Consider the following 17,745-nt stretch of genomic DNA (forward strand, 5'->3'; position numbering starts at 1 on the left):
CCAATAAAGTGTGTGAGAAATAACTTTGTAATAGGACCATTTTGTGAAAAAAAAGAAAATCTTCATTTTGCAAAGAATTGTGGAAAATAAATTACAACTTAAAAAAACTCACCATGCCTGTTACTAAATACCTTGGAATGTCTCCTTTCCAAAAAGGGGTCATTTGGGGATATTTGTAATTTACTGGCTTGTTAGGGTCCCAAGAAATGAGATAGGCCGTCAGTAGATCAGGTGTGATCAATTTTCAATGATTGGCACCATAGCTTGTAGACTCTATAACCTTCACAAATACCAAAAAATGTATACTTATTTGGGTTATTTTAAAATTATGTAGCAGTATAAATTTTGGCCAAAATTTATGAAGGAAAATTACTAAATTTGCAAAATTTTAAAAATAAAAAAAGAAAAATGCATTTTTTTAACCAAATTTTCAGTCTTTTTTCATTTATAGCGCAAAAAAAAAAAAAAACCCAATGATGATTAAAAACCACCAAAAGAAAGTTCTGTTTGTGTGAAAAAAAAGACAAAAATTTCATATGGGTGCAGTGTTGCATAACTAATTGTCATTCAAAATGTGAGAGCACTAAAAGCTGAAAATTGGTCTGATTAGGAAGGGGGTTTAAGTGCCCAGTGGGTAAGTGGATAATAAAGTTGGCAGTGCAGCCACCCAGGAAAGGGCCTCTGTAAACAAAGGCTATTCCTATCCGGGAAATTTGAGTGATCTAAACAAAGTAAATGGGAGCAGAAGAACTAGCAAAGATTAATAATAGTACATTAATTCAATTTGTTTCCCTGACAAAGTCACCTGACTTGACGTAACGCATAGGGCATCCGGGACTGGAAGTGATGTCGGAAATCTGTATGCTGCTTTTTTTTACATAACCAAGTGTTTTTTATCGACTTGAATGTAAGAGTTACTATTTTTTTAATAAATATATTGGTTTTAACTACTACACTATGGAAGGTCAATTTGCTTTACCCTAACATATGGATTATGCGTGGTGGATGGAGCCTTAAAGGGACCACTACCAAGAAGTATCTAAATACATCTGATAGACCTGGAACCAGGCTAGGATCGGTGGAGCATCGTCCTGAGCATTGTAATCAAAAAGCTTATTTGATTTCTCACTAAAATGAGAGTTCTGGGAGCACAGAGGTGTCACTTGGAGGTTACATTACACCACTTAGTTCATTCATGTTCACACAAGAAGCACTTTATTTAGAAATAAGTGATTATGATCATCACATCACCGATGGAGAATGAACTGTTATACATTTTGATATATAGATGCACTTTTGAAATGGACTGTACTATTGTTATGCACTTTTTATGTTATGATATACATTCAGGTTATCAGATGATTATGATTTGCTGATGCACGTTATATTTTGGAGTTTGAGCCACACTAATCTTTGCATACAAATAATAGTACATACATCCAATGTGCAAACAGTTCTTATCAGGAAAGGACCCAATGGGAGTCCTGGCAGAACTTTGCACATATACCTGGGTATATATAGTTATTAACAGAGATACCTCCAGATGAATGTTGTAGTAAAGTCCAGTTGCAAGGGCCCCTGAGGATGATGCAGCCTCTGTCGTTGTGTCAGAGACATAAAGGCAAGATCAGTGGTGAAGGGGGAATCCTCCAACCATTGTCCAACCATCTTGGAATGCAGATTCTCACTGGTCAGAACCATAGTGTGCCACTGGAAATCAGTCAACCTATCTACTCTGCATCTTAGTCCCTAGTAGTTTCTAATCTGACATGCAATCTGACCTCTAGCTACCAGAAGTGATCGTCAGATGCCTAACCTGGCTCCAGCCTATGCTGGTTTTTGAGCCCAAAGCTAAAACTAGATGCAGATTCCCAGAGCAGAGGGGATAGGGCTCACTAAAATAACATTAGCTGTATATAAACCCTATTGCAACAAACAGGTTTGCCTACTAATATACAGGAAGGTTGACACTACACACATACAGTAACACAGACCTAGCTATCTGCCACTATGCATGTGAGATAATAACAATAGGACAAAGATAAGCCTGTCACAAGGATTTAGATACACACTCAAGAAGCTATGGGAAGTTGCAGTTAACCTATTAGAACATAGGAATACTTGCCTAATAGTCTCTTTATCTGGCCTGGGTGAAATACAGCAGCTCCTGTGTATATAAGTCCATGTGCCTCAGTTCTCTGTGTCTATTTTCTGGAAACCCATCTTTATATAACATCACTGTCCTCCAATTGGGGTTTCTGACCCAGCTAGCAGGAACAGAAAGTACCTGTCTGTAACCAACTAACTCAGTGGCAATGAATAGCCATAACTATTTACCAATTCAGAAAGTAGAAGGCTGCCCCCCCCCCCTACAACATCATACAAATCAAACTCAATCAGCTTTATTCAGAAGCTGCAGGAGGAGTGTTTCAGTCTTAAAGGAAACCTAACCTGGGAGAAACAGGGCAACTGCCATTGCTAATCTTCTTCTAAAAAATCACAGTTGCCTGGCTGTCCTTGACTTCAACAATTTCTGAGTCAGTCACTGACCTGGAACAAGCATTCCAATTAGAAAGTAAAAATGAAGTCAGAACTCCTAAACTTCAATAATATTACAGATCAGCAGTAAGTACTGCAGCCATTAGGTCAGCATTTTAGGCAAGCTGAGCATTTTCAGCTGAAGAAGTCAGCAACAGCAGTCCCCACATTCTTCAGCACCAGCTTCCCGTTAATGAAGTAAATGGCAAAAATTAAGTGTAAGGAACTGCTGACTTCCCCTTTCCTCTTACATTTCCCCTGTCCCTGGGCCTTTTTTTCCTGTAATCCTGCAGCTCTGTTAAAGCATACTGTTCCTAGATGTGTAAAAGCACTAAATAATTTGTTTGAATTAATATTTCAGGATATTCAGCCCATAAAAATTCTGTTCAGGGCACTGGGAAAACATTTAGGCTTCTTTGTTCTTTGTTTTGCCTTTGTGGTTTATCTGTTATTTAGGCTCTGATTCTGGAAATGACTGTGGTCTGTCTCCTGGATTTGCTTGCCTGATCAAACTTTAGCCTATGCTTTGGTTAATTGCCATTGTGTCAGGGCACCATGTGCTGGTATCTGTATGTGAGCAGGGTCCTGATTTGCCTCCAGTAATGGCAATGCTGGCCAACAGCCCCTCCTACTATCCTCCTGGAACAGAAACGAGATGGGATACCAAACACCTGAATTATGGAGGAACTACGTCATCTTGGCTACTTATATAGTCCCAGCCCAAGGCCTACCTCCTGAAATAGACAATTGTCCACACAATCAGCTTTTTATATTGAAAGCGTGAAACAGGTGAAAAGTTCTTTCCAGCAAAGAAGTACAGTACATCACTTCCTTCCTTCCATGAACACTTTTGCTTACAAATTCAGATTTAACCAGGGGTGCCAACCAACACTTCCACTTTTAATCCTTCTGTTGGTTCCCTGAAATGGGCTCTTGCCTTGTCCCTGTTCTGGGCCTACCCAGCACAGGTCTATGATGGCTCACTGCAGGCTCCCCCTTCCCATCAACCTTCTCTCGTCCCACCAACCCAGCCCCTGATTTATAATAGAAAAAATTAGGCCAACCTACATGACACAACCAGGGGCCCCACCAGGGCCCACAACACCCCCCCCTCCAGAATTTTGTATTCTATCAAAAGCTCCAGCTGCTGTCATAATACACTGATCAGCAACTGCCAACACAGTGGCTCTGACTACAGCTTGTGTATGGACCACAAGCATCTCAACTTGGTACTTGTTTCAGTCATATAACTTCACATTGGCTCCTTCAGGGGGTAAACCTGTGGGGCCATAACTGAGCAGCATTATGCATTGACACCTGTGCCTTTTTGCAGGGGTTACTGTAAATAATGCATTTCCACACTACCCTGTTCTTGTAAAACAAATAATATCTTAACAACACTGCATTGAATTTACAGGTTCATTGAATAAATCTACAAATACAGTTACACATTTTAGATATTTGTCTTACATTACAGTTAGATCTAACTCTTGATAACTTATTTCCATTTGATGGTTTGGCGATTAAAAAAAAAAAACCCTTACAACAATCTGATTTGATGTTACTGCTTATCAGGATGTATTCTAGGCATAAGGGTTGCCTTTAAATAACACAATTGCACTTGTAACTTGTGCCATACAGAACTGAAGACGAGAGGTAAAACTTTACTCTCTTTATTATAAACTATTGTATATTCATGTCACAGCTTCTCTGAATGTAGCCATCATTTGTATTGTGCTGGGGATGATTCAGTATTTTTACAAATTAAAAATGTGAACATCCGTCCTTTTCTTAGTTTCATCAGGGTTTCTTTTTATCCATGCATGTTCCTTGGATGAATATTTCAGATTTTTGGTGTTAAATTACTTTGTATTTAAATTTGCCTTTGTGTTTAGATTTTCATAGATTTGAGCTTAGTAACTATGATGAAAGTCCAAGTTAACTCAACATACAAATATTATTGTGCATTCCACTAAAACCTAATATACACGAGTCATGAGTTGGAGGCACTCTACTAACAATCCAATTTTAGCACAGCAATTTCTTCTACTGTTCTATTGTTTTCTGACATGGGGCTGCCCCCCCACCAAAACACTCCGGTCAGCACTCTCAGCTATTGGCTGAAAGCGCTTATCGGGAGCCAGTCGGCTGCTGGTTTTCCATCATGCTCACCCGACAGAAGCCGGCTGAATGGCCTGCTTCTGTCGGACCAGCTGCTATACACACAGGCCGAATGTCAGATACTTTTTTCTTAAACCAGCCAATGTCGCCCGACATTCGGCCCATGTGTGTGTACTAGACCGTAAAGGGGAGTTCCACCCAAAAGTTGAAGCTCCGCCTATCGGCTTCCTCCTCCCTTCCGATGCCACATTTGGCACCCTTCGGGGGAACGGGTATCTGTTTTTGACAGGTACCCATCTCCACTTCCGGGAGACCTGTCTGCCACAAGATGTGGCAAGGTCCCCCGGAAGTTCGGCCCCACTCCTCCTTCTTCCACCGCTGGGCCATTCACAATGCTCAGCGCGCTTTGGGCATATGCAGTAGGGAACCAGCTGTGAAGCCACAAGGCAATAGCGGTGGCAGCACCCGAGAGCCGATGGAATCGCTGGATTCCAGGACAGGAAAGTTTCCTAATATTAAAAGTCAGCACCTACAGTATTTGTAGTGGCTGACTTTTACATTTTTTAATGGGGGGGGGGGCTGGATCTCCTTTTTAAGTTTAGGTAGATTTGTGCAGAAACTAAAAGGTGTATGGGCTCATTTCAGATGCAGTGGGATTGATCTACTAAAACTAGAGAGTGCAAAATCAGGTGCAGCTCAACATAGAAACCAATCAGATTCCAGTTTTTTTTTTTTTTTGTTTTTTTTTTTTTTGGTCAAAGCTTAACTTAACAAGTTGAAGTTAGAAGCTGATTGGCTACCATGCACAGCTGCACCAGATTTTGCGCTCTTCTGTTTTAGCAAATTAAGCACAATGTATTCATGCCATTTGAATGAGGTTGTACAAAATATTGAGGCTGATTTACTAGGAATTGTTCACTTTGCAAGAAAATGTTTACTTACTTTAGTAAATGCAGTGAAAATTTGCTTTGCAAAGCATACCCAATCATATGCAGGAAAATTTAAAAAACATGATTTTTTATTGCATATGTTTGGATGATAGTCGTTAGCAAACCTTTATCTAAATTATTGAGATAAGTAAAAATGTCCTAGCCATGTGAATATTCACTTTGAAAAGTGAACATGCTTTACTCCTTTAAACCCAAATACTGAAGTTGTGTAACTAGTTCCCTTTTTGCAGATGAAGAATAAGATGAAAGAAAAAAAAAAAAACAATCCCCCTAAGGGTAGTAGGACTTTGTAGGCATACACTGATTAACCTCACAACAAATGTATAATCTTGGGTAATATAAATATGGACAAAATTTATTATTATAAAATTACATAAAAACCATCACAAAGATGCATATGCACAGTATGGTCAACCTTCTGTGCCTGGATCAACAGGATTAAAATGTGCAAGTATACCCAAGGAATCGTGATTCCTTGGGTATACTTGCACATTTGAACCCTGTTGATCCAGGCACAGAAGGTCGACCATACTTATGGTCTCTAAATACAGACCCCAATATGTCGGACTACACATGGGTTCTTTTGGTTTAGGAGCATATTGTCGCACGGCTGTGCATATTCATCTGTGTGATGGTTTTTATGTCATTTTATAACAATACATTTTGTCCATATTTATATTACCCAAGATTGTACGTTTTTGTGGGATTAATCAGTGTATGCCTACAAATCCACTACCCTTAGGGGGATTGTTTTTTTTCTTTCCCTTTATTCTTCTTCTACTTATTTTATTGGATGTGGCATCACTATACTTTGGGTCATGTCTCAACCTTCGTACATATATATAGTTCCCTTTTTGCCTCGATCCTGCCAGGTTCTTATCTCTCTGCTGTCTTCTTTATTATGGAGACCACCAGCTCCCAATTTGAAGGACCATGGTTACCCTGTGCTTTCATTCAATCTCCTGCATTAAATGCTTCCTGCTGGTTGTTTAACAGCTTCTCTAGCCATTCAGAAGCTGAGACTTGGACTTCCTGTAACTATAAAGGTGGGCATTTGTGGATCGAAATTTGGCCAATTCAGCAGAGACTGGCCAATTTTCAATCCATGTATGGGCAGGCTGGTTGTACAGAAGTTGATCTACCAATTGACTTCTATACAATCAGCCTTTCAAGTTTTTCCTGATTGGTCAGTGCCGCCAGCTATAGCCAGCAACACTAATCAGTGTGCTCTGACGGTGGGGAAGACTTACAGCCATCACAACACAATAGCACAATGGGAGTAATTCCCCCCATCCACCTCAAAAAGGTGCAGAAACTTTTTCCTGCAGAAAAACGCAGGCGTAATAGCACATTCAAATGAATGGGCTGCTGTTCCTGCGCAAACGCAGCACACAGAACTGCACTGATATGAACCTATCCATGGATTTTACTTAATAATCTTCAAATTTAAATATTTAAAGTTAAACTTTAACTGAAAAACTGAAAATGTTTGTGCAAGCAGGCTTTTAAACGCAGAAGAGACATAGTGGGGTTGATTTAATAAAGGCAAATAGAATGTGCAATTTGCACGTGTAACAGCACTCATTTTCCCCAGAGCTTATTAAATGTAGTGAAGCTTCATTTTGTAAAGAATACCCGATCAGGTGCAAGGAGAAAAAAATGCACTTTTTGCTTACATATGATTGGATGGTGGAAATCAGCAGAGCTTCACCGCATTCACTAAACTCTGGGGAAAATAAGTGCAACTGCACTTTCAAAGTGCACAGTTTATTTGCTTTTAGTAAGTCAACCCCACTATGTCTCTTCTGCAACAAACGATCCTTACCTGATCATCCACGATCTTCTGTACACAAAGCTGGGCATGAGCAGTGTAAACTTTTGGCACTGCTAGAATGAATGAACTGTTGCGCATGCATGGGAGTTATATCAACCCAAAAGAAGATCAGTTGAAAATGTCAGCGGCTGGGGAGGAAGGTGGCAGATGTTGCGTTACTAGAGGGGAGGTGAGTATACTTCTGCCTTATTGCAATACCAATAAAATATGAAAGAATATGCACACTGTAAAAAAAAGGTCAAAATATGTGCCCATTGACAATACACTATACTTTACCTTTAAGGTATTTATCAAACACTTATCAAGCATTACCTTTGATCCACTCAGTTCCTTTTCCTTGGCGAAATTCAATCTGCACCCTAAAAAGACCTTTTTTACTGATTACCCTCATATGTGTATCAAAAAATCTACCCAAAACTGTAAAATTTGATTAAGAGGTTGTTTCGAGTGAATGTAGACGAGAGGTCATGATTACTTTAAAGGAGAAAAGGCATCCCCTCTTAATATATGACATCTAAACTTTTCACTTCCTGCAGAATGAAAACTTTACTGCTTTTAGCAACAGTTATTCTTGCAGCTTCAGCTGCACATTTTCTTGATGAAGAATGGGAGGTCTGGAAAACCAATTATGGTAGGTGAAAGTCATTTCAGTTTTACTGCAATGATTATTATTTAGAAAAAAATAAACATTTCACTTAAACTACAGCTTTCATAGAAAAATGCGCTGTCATCAAATATACCGAAAATGATATAGGGAGGGAGGGGACATAAAATAGGAACACATCATTTCATAACACTGTATTGACATTGAGGACATATTAAGGGGCCAAATTACCTTTTTTTCAGAATAATTTCAGTCTGTTTTGCATAAAATCACATGCTTGCATTGGAAAAGTAACAGCTTGGAAGTTTCTCCCCAGATGGGACACAATGGGTAGACGGAGATAATTTGTTTACCGTTAGTTATGATATTCTATTGCAAACTGTAAAATGGCTACAGCTCCAAAGTGGGAGGAAATAAAAAAAATAAAAAAACCCTTAGGGCATGGCAGAACCTATCAGCAAAGGTACAAAGCAGAACACAAATAGTAGTAAAGAGAGATAAAGTGTTTATATAATATTTCATATTTACAATGCATAGAAAAATTTTACAATGCATAGAAAAATTTTACAATGCATAGAAAAATTTATTAGGAAGCTTTATTAGGATTTATTAGGACGCTTCAGTTTACATGTCAAAGCTACACCAATGTCATATGATAGTCTGATTTCCCATCAGCTTCAAGAAGATAAATGCAATTGCCCATTTGGTCCCACATTTCACAATAGTATCTGGAAGAATGATAGGTAATCACCCCACACCACAACCCAAACTCATAAATAAGAAGAGGTTTGCATATGGATAAATGGGACTTATAAGGTGCCATACAAAAACATACAATAGGTTTAAAAACACTTTATTAAAAAAATATACTGATTAAAATACATATCAATAAAATTAAGAAGTGGTTGTAGTCACCGACAAATCATTAAACACTGAAAATGTCAACCACATTAAATGTCTAATGTACATAAAACATAAAATACTACAAATATTGCATTGAACCCTTAATACGAGTTCAGATTGCTTCACACTAGAACAATAAATTAAGTAAATATTCATTTTAATTATCCAATCACCTGAAAAGCAAATTCCTATTCACACTGAATATTCTGTCATGTGCAGTCATGTGAATTAAGTAAACAGGAATTTGTTTTTCACATAATGGAAATACAAATTGGATAATGGAAGTGAATCAACCTTTTATCTATATTTGTAAAATATCCCTAATTATAATAATGTTGTATATATTAGACACATTAATATGTTTTATTTACTTTGTAGCAACAAACATGGCGTGACTAAAAGCTACAGAGACCTAGGATAAGATAGGAAAAGAGCCCCCCAATGTATCATGTTTACAAAGAAAAACATGATTTGGTAATATTTTTAAAATATTTGGGTAACATTTTACTTTTGAAGTCTTCTAAAGTTAAGTTGATACAAAGGAAGAGAAAAATTGATGCGAGTAAAAGAAGATTGTATTTTATGGTTGGGCCCATTGACCTCTTGGTAGGTCCTTTCCTCAACATATTAATATGTCATATTTGATGCATTCTACAACAGGGAATTACAGGTGATCTACAATATCATAAGAGATTGAGACTGAATGTCGTTGACATCCTGTTGATTGTATTGTATGGTGTATGTGTTCATTGTTTCTGCAGAAAAGAGATACGTTAATAGTAAGGAGGAAACTTTTCGAAGACAAATTTGGGAGGAAACTTGGCAAAAAGTACAGAAGCACAATAGCTTGGCTGAGAAAGGATTGAAGAATTATACTTTGGCAGTAAATATGTTTGCTGATAAGGTGAGTCAAAAAGTTCAAGAGACTATTCCCATTGGTAAGATTTATTTGCAAAGTGAATACTTGCTTTTGTTGGAAATACTAAAAGAACAGAGGGTGTTCACTTAGGAAAATGAATACTCATTTTGAAAAGTGTATGTTTATTTTATAGAATGAATGATAGTAAACAGGTTGGACTTGTGTTTATTGAATACCTAATCACGTGCAAGGGAAAAAATATATTAAAAAAATTGTATTTATGCTAGCATAGGATTGGCTGATTGAGGTGAACACAGGTTCATCCTATTTACTAAGTTCAGTGCACATCCATTTTGGAAAGTGAACAGTCTCTATTTCTGTTGCAATTGTTTTTATTTAAGATTTCAGTAAACAAAGAGGCATTCATCAGGGTTTCACATGAGAATATCACACAAGAGGAAACTATCTATGCACTTCCCGAACAAGTCCACCTGTCAGTTTTTCAGGTGGACCAGATCGGAAGCTCCATGCAGGTCTTTGGGCCGGTGAGTGTAAATAGGCTTGTGTCTGTTTACACTTGCCTTTCTCCAAGTCGGTCTAGGTCCAGAGCTAAACGTGGCGGGTCAAAGGCAGCCTGATGTAAACAGACACAAGCCAGTTCACATCCAGCTGCCCTCAGAGCCATCACGGGTCCAGCACAGTCCACTGTCAAAACGAATATGTGTCCTGTTCTTCTCTGATCCAGCAGTGGATCTGTTCAAGGATGTCCTCCTGAATGGAGTGAAAAAATCTGTATGAAAGGACCCTTAAGTTCTTAAAAAAAAAAAACCTCTAGTTCTTTAGTAAAACAAACCCATAGTAATATATTTTCCAGCAGTTGGCTCCTTGGCATGTAAGAAATATAATGGAAGGGATAACTGATACACTAGCAAACAGAGGTTGTTGCTGTTGTAGCCCTTTTTTGCATCATCTATTACTGGATGACATTAAAATTTTAGGAATGTTTCAGTGATACCTGTGATGCCAATATAAAATTACCAAAAATAAAACTAAAAAAACTCATACTAAAGCAGGTCTGTTAAAAAAATGAATTTTAATGAGATGTGTTTGTCTAGCAGCCTAATTTGGATCTTACGAGGTGGAGTTTTCTTGCATGTATTACTGCATTTTCTTTTTTATATTAATAAATTCAGCAAACGTGACTTATTCCTGAGTCAATTAGACTTATTCACTATATTTATACAATGTAATATGCACCCATCTTCATTAAAGGAGTTGTAAAGTCGGAAGGTTATTTATCTTAACACATTTTTTGCATCAGGATAAAAAGCCTTCTGTATGAAGCAGCCTCCCCAGCACCCCCTAATATTTACCTGAGCCAAATCTCTGTCCAGCGATGTCAACAAGTCCCTCAGCCGTCTGGGACTCTCCCTCCTGATTGGCTCCCATGGCTGTCAGTCAAAGCCAGTTAGCCAATCAGGAGAGAGAGGGGGCAGGGCTGAACCGCAGCTCTGTGCCTGAATGGACACCCCATAGCCCCCATAGCAAAGCCCCCATAGCAAGCTGCTTGCTGTGGGGGCAATCCACAGGAGGGAGGGGCTAGGAGCTTCAGCCAGAGACCCAAGAAGAGGAGGATCTGGGCTGCTCTGTGCAAAAACCAACTGCACAGAGGAGGTATGTATAACATTTTTGTTATTAAAAAAAAGAAGGGACTTTACAATCACTTTAATGAAATATAAAAAAATTAAAAGCAAACAGCTATATTTTCTGCCAATATTTTGTCTGCTTTTCTCTTATCTAACTATATTCATGATAGAATGACTTGGCTGGCCCATAATTTCCTTCACTTAAGGTGTGACAAGACTGAAATCTTTCTTATTGGCACCCCCCATCAATTATGCAAGGCCAGTCCTGATAGCTTATCTATAGATGGCACTGTACTTGAGCTTCAGTCTAAAGTGAAAAATCTAGGGGTAATATTTGATGCTTGCAAAGGTGGACGTACAGGGGCCGCAGGAGTCGCCATCGTGACCAGGCCCAATGCTGCAGGGGGCCCCTTGTATGCTTGGATAGTAGGAGCGGCAAGGGCTCGATCCTCAGCTGAACTGTAAATCGGCACTGTGGGAGCTGGTCACACCTAAGAAAGTGAAAGCACAGTGTGTACTGTGCTCTCTGCCTCCCCCTACAGTAAAATACCCGGCAGGAAGGTAAGGTACAGTACTCTGCTGTTTTTTAGGTTTTTTAGGTAATCTGTATGTATGTGTGTTTATGTACTGTATGTGTATGTATGTGTATGCTTATATGTGTGTGCATATGTGCATTTATATATGTGTGCGTGTGTACACATGTGTGTGTACATGTGTGTGTGCGTGCATGCATGTGTGTGTTTATATGTGTGTGCATATGTGCATTTATATATGTGTGTGTGCATGTATGTATGTATGTGTGTGTGTGTACTTATGTGTGTATGTGCCTGCATATGTGTGTGTGTGTGCATGTATGTGTGTGTTTATATATGTGTGTGCTTATATATGTGTGTGTATTTATATATGTGTATGTATATGTGTGTGTATGTGTGTACATGTGTGTTTACATGCATGTGTGTGTGTATGCACATTACGTTTAATTCTGACACCCTATATGTATACAATCAGAAGTGATTTTTTTTTTTACGGATTGTTCATAGTACCAGCAAAGAAAATGCCATTTCTCTGAAAAGCGACCCATGCTTAGATTGCTTTTCAGAGTCATTTGGCAGTCGGTAAAGAGGCAAACTGTTGCCTCCTCACCGCCTGTTTTAACCCCTAAATGCATCATCACTATGCTGCAACTGTGTGCAATGCACACAGTTGTGCGGTGGTTGTAGTGCAGCCCCATTTTCATGAAGGTATACTTTAAGCCGCAGCCACAGCATGTGTACACCCCCAGCTGCTTCCTTTGTAGCTACAAGGGAAACAGTTGGTGGTAGTAAAAACACAGCTAAAGCATGTGGTTTTACCACCCCTCAATCTCACGTATGAACAAGCCCTTGGTTCACATCTGTGCAGCTGTGTGCTGCGTATAGGGCAGCAAACTAATTTCAGTGGGCTTCCCCCACAGAAACACAGGAAAAAAATCCCTTATCTTTTTTTTTTTTCTTTAATTGCACTGCTTAAAAAATGCACCATGTTTGCCAATGTTTAGGGGTACCATTAAGAATGAATGACACCCCTGCGTGTTTGTCTGCATGTCAGGAACACGCACAATTTTGCACGTATTCCATGACACGGAGTAATGTGAACCAAGCCTCTAGACTGAAAATACTTTCAAGGGCACCCTGACTGGAAAAAGATTGAGAAACACCGGCATAGAGGAACCCATCTCTCCAGTTTCCTCCTGCAGTCACTGAATGCCTGGGGGAGGGAGAGGAGAAGAATCCAGGTGGGGGAATGAAGAGATTGGTTCCTTTATAGGCAACTGCCCCCACAGCTCTTCCTATGCAGCTTCTTTCTGCTGCTCCCCCCTGTGTGCTCTCCAGCCCCTCTGTGCTTTTTTCTGACCCCCACCCCTCAATCCTACAGCTCTCCAAGGTTCCCATCTCCCCTCTCCCACCGGCTGCTGCAAGGGGATCTGTCAGGATGAAGCAGTTTCTGAATGGAGAGTCAATAATCTGTACCGATCACTGACTCTGTCTATTCATAACTGAAACATGAAAAGAGGGGAGTTTGGGACTTGAAACGGGGTGCTTAACATGCAGTCAGCAGTAGGTAGGTACATATACGCATTGTATAAATTAATGTATATACATATTGTGAAATATGACAAATTCAATGATAGACATAATGTTGAGAGCACCTTTTATTGTTACAGAGCCTCAACAACATAACAAAACATACTTCATCTATCCATGATTATAATGATTCATACAAGTAATAAAGCATATTCATCATAAATGAGTAATGCCCTAATACACCAAGATTGTAAACATTGGGTAAGGAGCTGATTGTGTTGGACGTCTAAAAAACAATTAACATGCGTCCATGATTGGTGAAAAAAAAATCATATAATGGATTAAACAATAAAGCACATAAAAAAGAGAGTTGTATGCATGTAGCTCGACACATTTCGTGGAGAAAGCTCCACTTTCTCAGGAGCAGATGCAAGTCTCTAGAAAATTAACGGATGGTGTTATGGTCAAATAATGTACCCAATACAGGAGAAAGAGGAGGAAGGAAGAGGGAAACAAACCCACTCAAATGGTGGGATTCCTACCTTAATATAACTGCAAATCAGCTCAGGAATAATCCTGTGTGTCTGTAGAATAGGAGTTTTCAGGGGGCGTCTGCACCAGGAGTTGTAGGAGTACTGCCTGTGACCACCACAATGCACATAGAAGGGCTTGAAAGAAGTAGTGGTACACGAATGTGTCATTGAAAATAGTATAGCTGGCAGTGTCAAAGAATTCTAAGAAATTATTGATATATTATCATTGCAGTGTGTAGAATTGTTGCCACCAGGTGTATATACTATACTTCAAGTAGATCCCAAGAGAAGAGGGGAGAGATAAGGCTCAGCTGTGAAGAGTGAATGAGGTGTCACCCACCAAGTGTGAAGTAGGTGTTAAAGTGCTAAAGATGGAAGCCAAAACCCAGAAGTGGAATAAAAAGTATGCCAGGGAAAACATATCCAGGATGGCAAGAGGTAGAGAACTGTCGAAGGTGTAGACACTTAAAGCGGAGTTCCACCTAAAAGTGGAACTTCCTCTCATTTGCTTCCTCCTCCTTCCGGTGCCACATTTGGCCCCTTTCAGGGGGGAGGGGGTACGTGTTTTTGACAGGTACCCTTACCCACTTCCGCGGCGCTGTCCCTTGGAAGTTTGGCTCCCTCATCCTTCTCCCACCTCTGAGCCAATCCGAATGCGCAATCCCTCGCCGGCAATGGTGGCGGCAGCATCCGACAGCCGATGGAAACATCATCTGCGGTGCCAACATTGCTGGACTCCAGGACAGGTAAGTGTCCTAATATTAAAAGTCAGCAGCTACAGTATGTGTAGCTGCTGACTTTTAATTTTTGGAGGGGGCACCGCTTTAAGGTGCCTGACATAGTAGACTGAGAATGAAAAACCAAAGAAGATATTTGCCAAATGAAATACCCGATAATGCTTAGGGCATAGTGTAACCCTCAACCAAAGTGCGACCATCCCAGCAGAAGACAAGAAAGGACAATGGAAGACGTGCAGCCAAAGACAGATGGTATTTATAGCACTTAAGCAGCCAAGGGTTCCTGCCAGTGTCAAGCTAACGTACGCTTACGCTTCAGTATGTGAATGAAAGGGAAGCTCTGTACAGAGCTATTCCTATCCATTTTGTTCTGTGTGCAGCTGAGGCTTCAGAAAAGGAGATAGAGGGCTGTGTCCTCCATCTACTTTCTATGTCTCAAAGGTGAAACATCAGAGGTCTGTTTAGACTCCTAATATTTCACCCTAAAAAATTGTAAAAAAAAATTATTAAAAAAAATAATATAAAAAAAAATGAATAAAACAAATAGTAGAAAAATTGAAAAAAAAAATAAAAAACTACCAACACCAGTGGCAGAACTACCACACAAACGTTGCACTTGCCAAGGGCCCTGGAGTTCCGCCACTGGGCTAGGAAGGAAGGGCCCCATCTGGGGGTCAGGGGGGCCCTTCATGGATTGTTTGCATCGGAGCCCTGAAAGTTCTAGTTACGCCACTGGATGCTACATCCACATGTACAAAATGTTGTCAGAACATCTTTTTTCCACTTGAGAAATATGGTCCGGCTGCATCCTCTACTATCATACACTGTAGCTGAAAAGCTGATCCATACATTTGTGTTCTCCCTGCTCAACTACTGCAATGCTCTACTCGCTGGTGTATCTAAATCCACTAATAATCGAATACAATATGTACAAAATTCTGCAGGCAGAATCCTGACTAGGTCTGAGACAAGTAATCATATTACCCATCCTGGAGTCCTTGCACTGGCTACGTGTCAGGTTTTGCATAGACTTTAAGATCCTCTTGCATACCTATAAGGCTCTTTATGGCTTGGTACCACATTATCTGTCTGAACTTTTATCAACTTACTCCTCCCTTGTAACCTCCGCTCCTCTAATTCTGGTTTTCTGTGTGTCCCCTCTACTCGCCTACACTCGATGGGGGACAGAGCCTTCTCCTAATTCAAAACTCTGGAATTCACTTCCAAAGATCATCAGAGAGTCATCTTCTCTAAACTCATTCAAATCAAATCTGAAAATTGTTTTTTTTTAGACAAGCTTTCACATAATTGTCCCTTTTTCCTTTGTTTTATTCTGTGTATTTATTCTGTGTATTTATTCTGTGTATTTCTTCTGTTTTCTTTGTAAAGCGCTTTGAGAAGCTACCTTTAAAAGAGCTATATAAAATAAAATGTATTATTATTATTATATTTTCTCTTATCCTCATATCATTTAGTCCTACTCTTAAAAAAAAATATAATCATAAACATAATCATATCTAACTGTATAATGATTTATAAAATTCTTGTTACAGACTGTTCAAGAAATGATACAAAGTAAACCATGTAATGCAAAACGGATTCAGTTAAAAACAGATACAAAACCAGTATCCCCTTCAAATTATACTTGTGATAGCAAGAAAAAGAATGAGGATTTGGTGGATTGGAGGACTTCAGGATGTGTCACCCCTGTAAAAAATTCAGGACTGTTTTGTCAAGCATGGTGGGCTTTTGGCATGGTAAGGATAGTTTATATGCTTACAACCACATGGAATATTTTGTTAGATTACTTACATTTCATATTTACCATGTTGACAGTGAGGAGAACATAGCATCCCATCACTGAGGTGAATGGGAGAAACATAAAAGCCTCAGCACTGGTGTCAGTCAGTCAGAGAAATATACAGGTATAACCCCAGCATAGGTGTCAGTGGAAGGAATATAGAGCCCCAGCATTGGTGTCAGTTGGAGGACTATAGAGCCCTAGCACTGGTGTCAGTGGGAGGAATATAGAGCCCCAGCATTGGTGTCAGTGGGAGGAATATAGAGCCCCAGCATTGGTGTCAGTGGGAGGAATATAGAGCCCCAGCATTGGTGTCAGTGGGAGGAATATAGAGCCCCAGCGTTGGTGTCAGTGCAGGAATATAGAGCCCTAGCATTGGTGTCAGCGGAGGAATATAGAGCCCCAGCATTGGTGTCAGTGGGAGGAATATAGAGCCCCAGCATTGGTGTCAGTGGGAGTAATATAGAGCCCCAGCATTGGTGTCAGTGGGAGGAATATAGAGCCCCAGCGTTGGTGTCAGTGCAGGAATATAGAGCCCTAGCATTGGTGTCAGTGGAGGAATATAGAGCCCCAGCATTGGTGTCAGTGGAGGAATATAGAGCTCCAGCATTGGTGTCAGTGGGAGGACTATAGAGCCCTAGCATTGGTGTCAGTGGAGGAATATAGAGCTCCAGCATTGGTGTCAGTGGGAGGACTATAGAGCCCTAGCATTGGTGTCAGTGGAGGAATATAGAGCCCCAGCATTGGTGTCAGTGGGAGGACTATAGAGCCCTAGCATTGGTGTCAGTGGAGGAATATAGAGCCCCATCATTGGTGTCAGTGGGGGAATGTAGAGCTCCAGCATTGGTGTCAGTGGGAGGACTAGAGAGCCCTAGCATTGGTGTCAGTGGGAGGAATATAGAGCCCTAGCATTTGTGTCAGTGGGAGGAATATAGAGCCCCAGCATTGGTGTCAGTGGGAGGAATATAGAGCCCCAGCGTTGGTGTCAGTGCAGGAATATAGAGCCCTAGCATTGGTGTCAGTGGAGGAATATAGAGCCCCAGCATTGGTGTCAGTGGAGGAATATAGAGCTCCAGCATTGGTGTCAGTGGGAGGACTATAGAGCCCTAGCATTGGTGTCAGTGGAGGAATATAGAGCTCCAGCATTGGTGTCAGT

General features: G+C 40.1%; 1 protein-coding gene across 1 annotated transcript in view; it reads left to right on the forward strand.

Moving 5' to 3' along the window:
• The first annotated feature begins 4,135 nt into the window (after positions 1-4,135).
• LOC309552077 (cathepsin L-like proteinase) overlaps positions 4,136-17,745 on the forward strand; it is a 38,941-nt gene continuing 25,331 nt past the window's right edge. Inside the window, exons 1-4 of the mRNA XM_082252849.1 lie at positions 4,136-4,194; positions 7,980-8,074; positions 9,712-9,854; positions 16,342-16,545. Coding sequence (XP_082108975.1) covers positions 7,981-8,074; positions 9,712-9,854; positions 16,342-16,545 — 441 coding nt within the window. The 5' untranslated portion in view covers positions 4,136-4,194; position 7,980. The remainder of the gene's footprint in view (positions 4,195-7,979; positions 8,075-9,711; positions 9,855-16,341; positions 16,546-17,745) is intronic.

The sequence above is a fragment of the Pelophylax lessonae genome, assembly GCF_965119305.1.
Source record: "Pelophylax lessonae genome assembly, chromosome: 4".
NCBI classification, from domain to species: domain Eukaryota; kingdom Metazoa; phylum Chordata; class Amphibia; order Anura; family Ranidae; genus Pelophylax; species Pelophylax lessonae.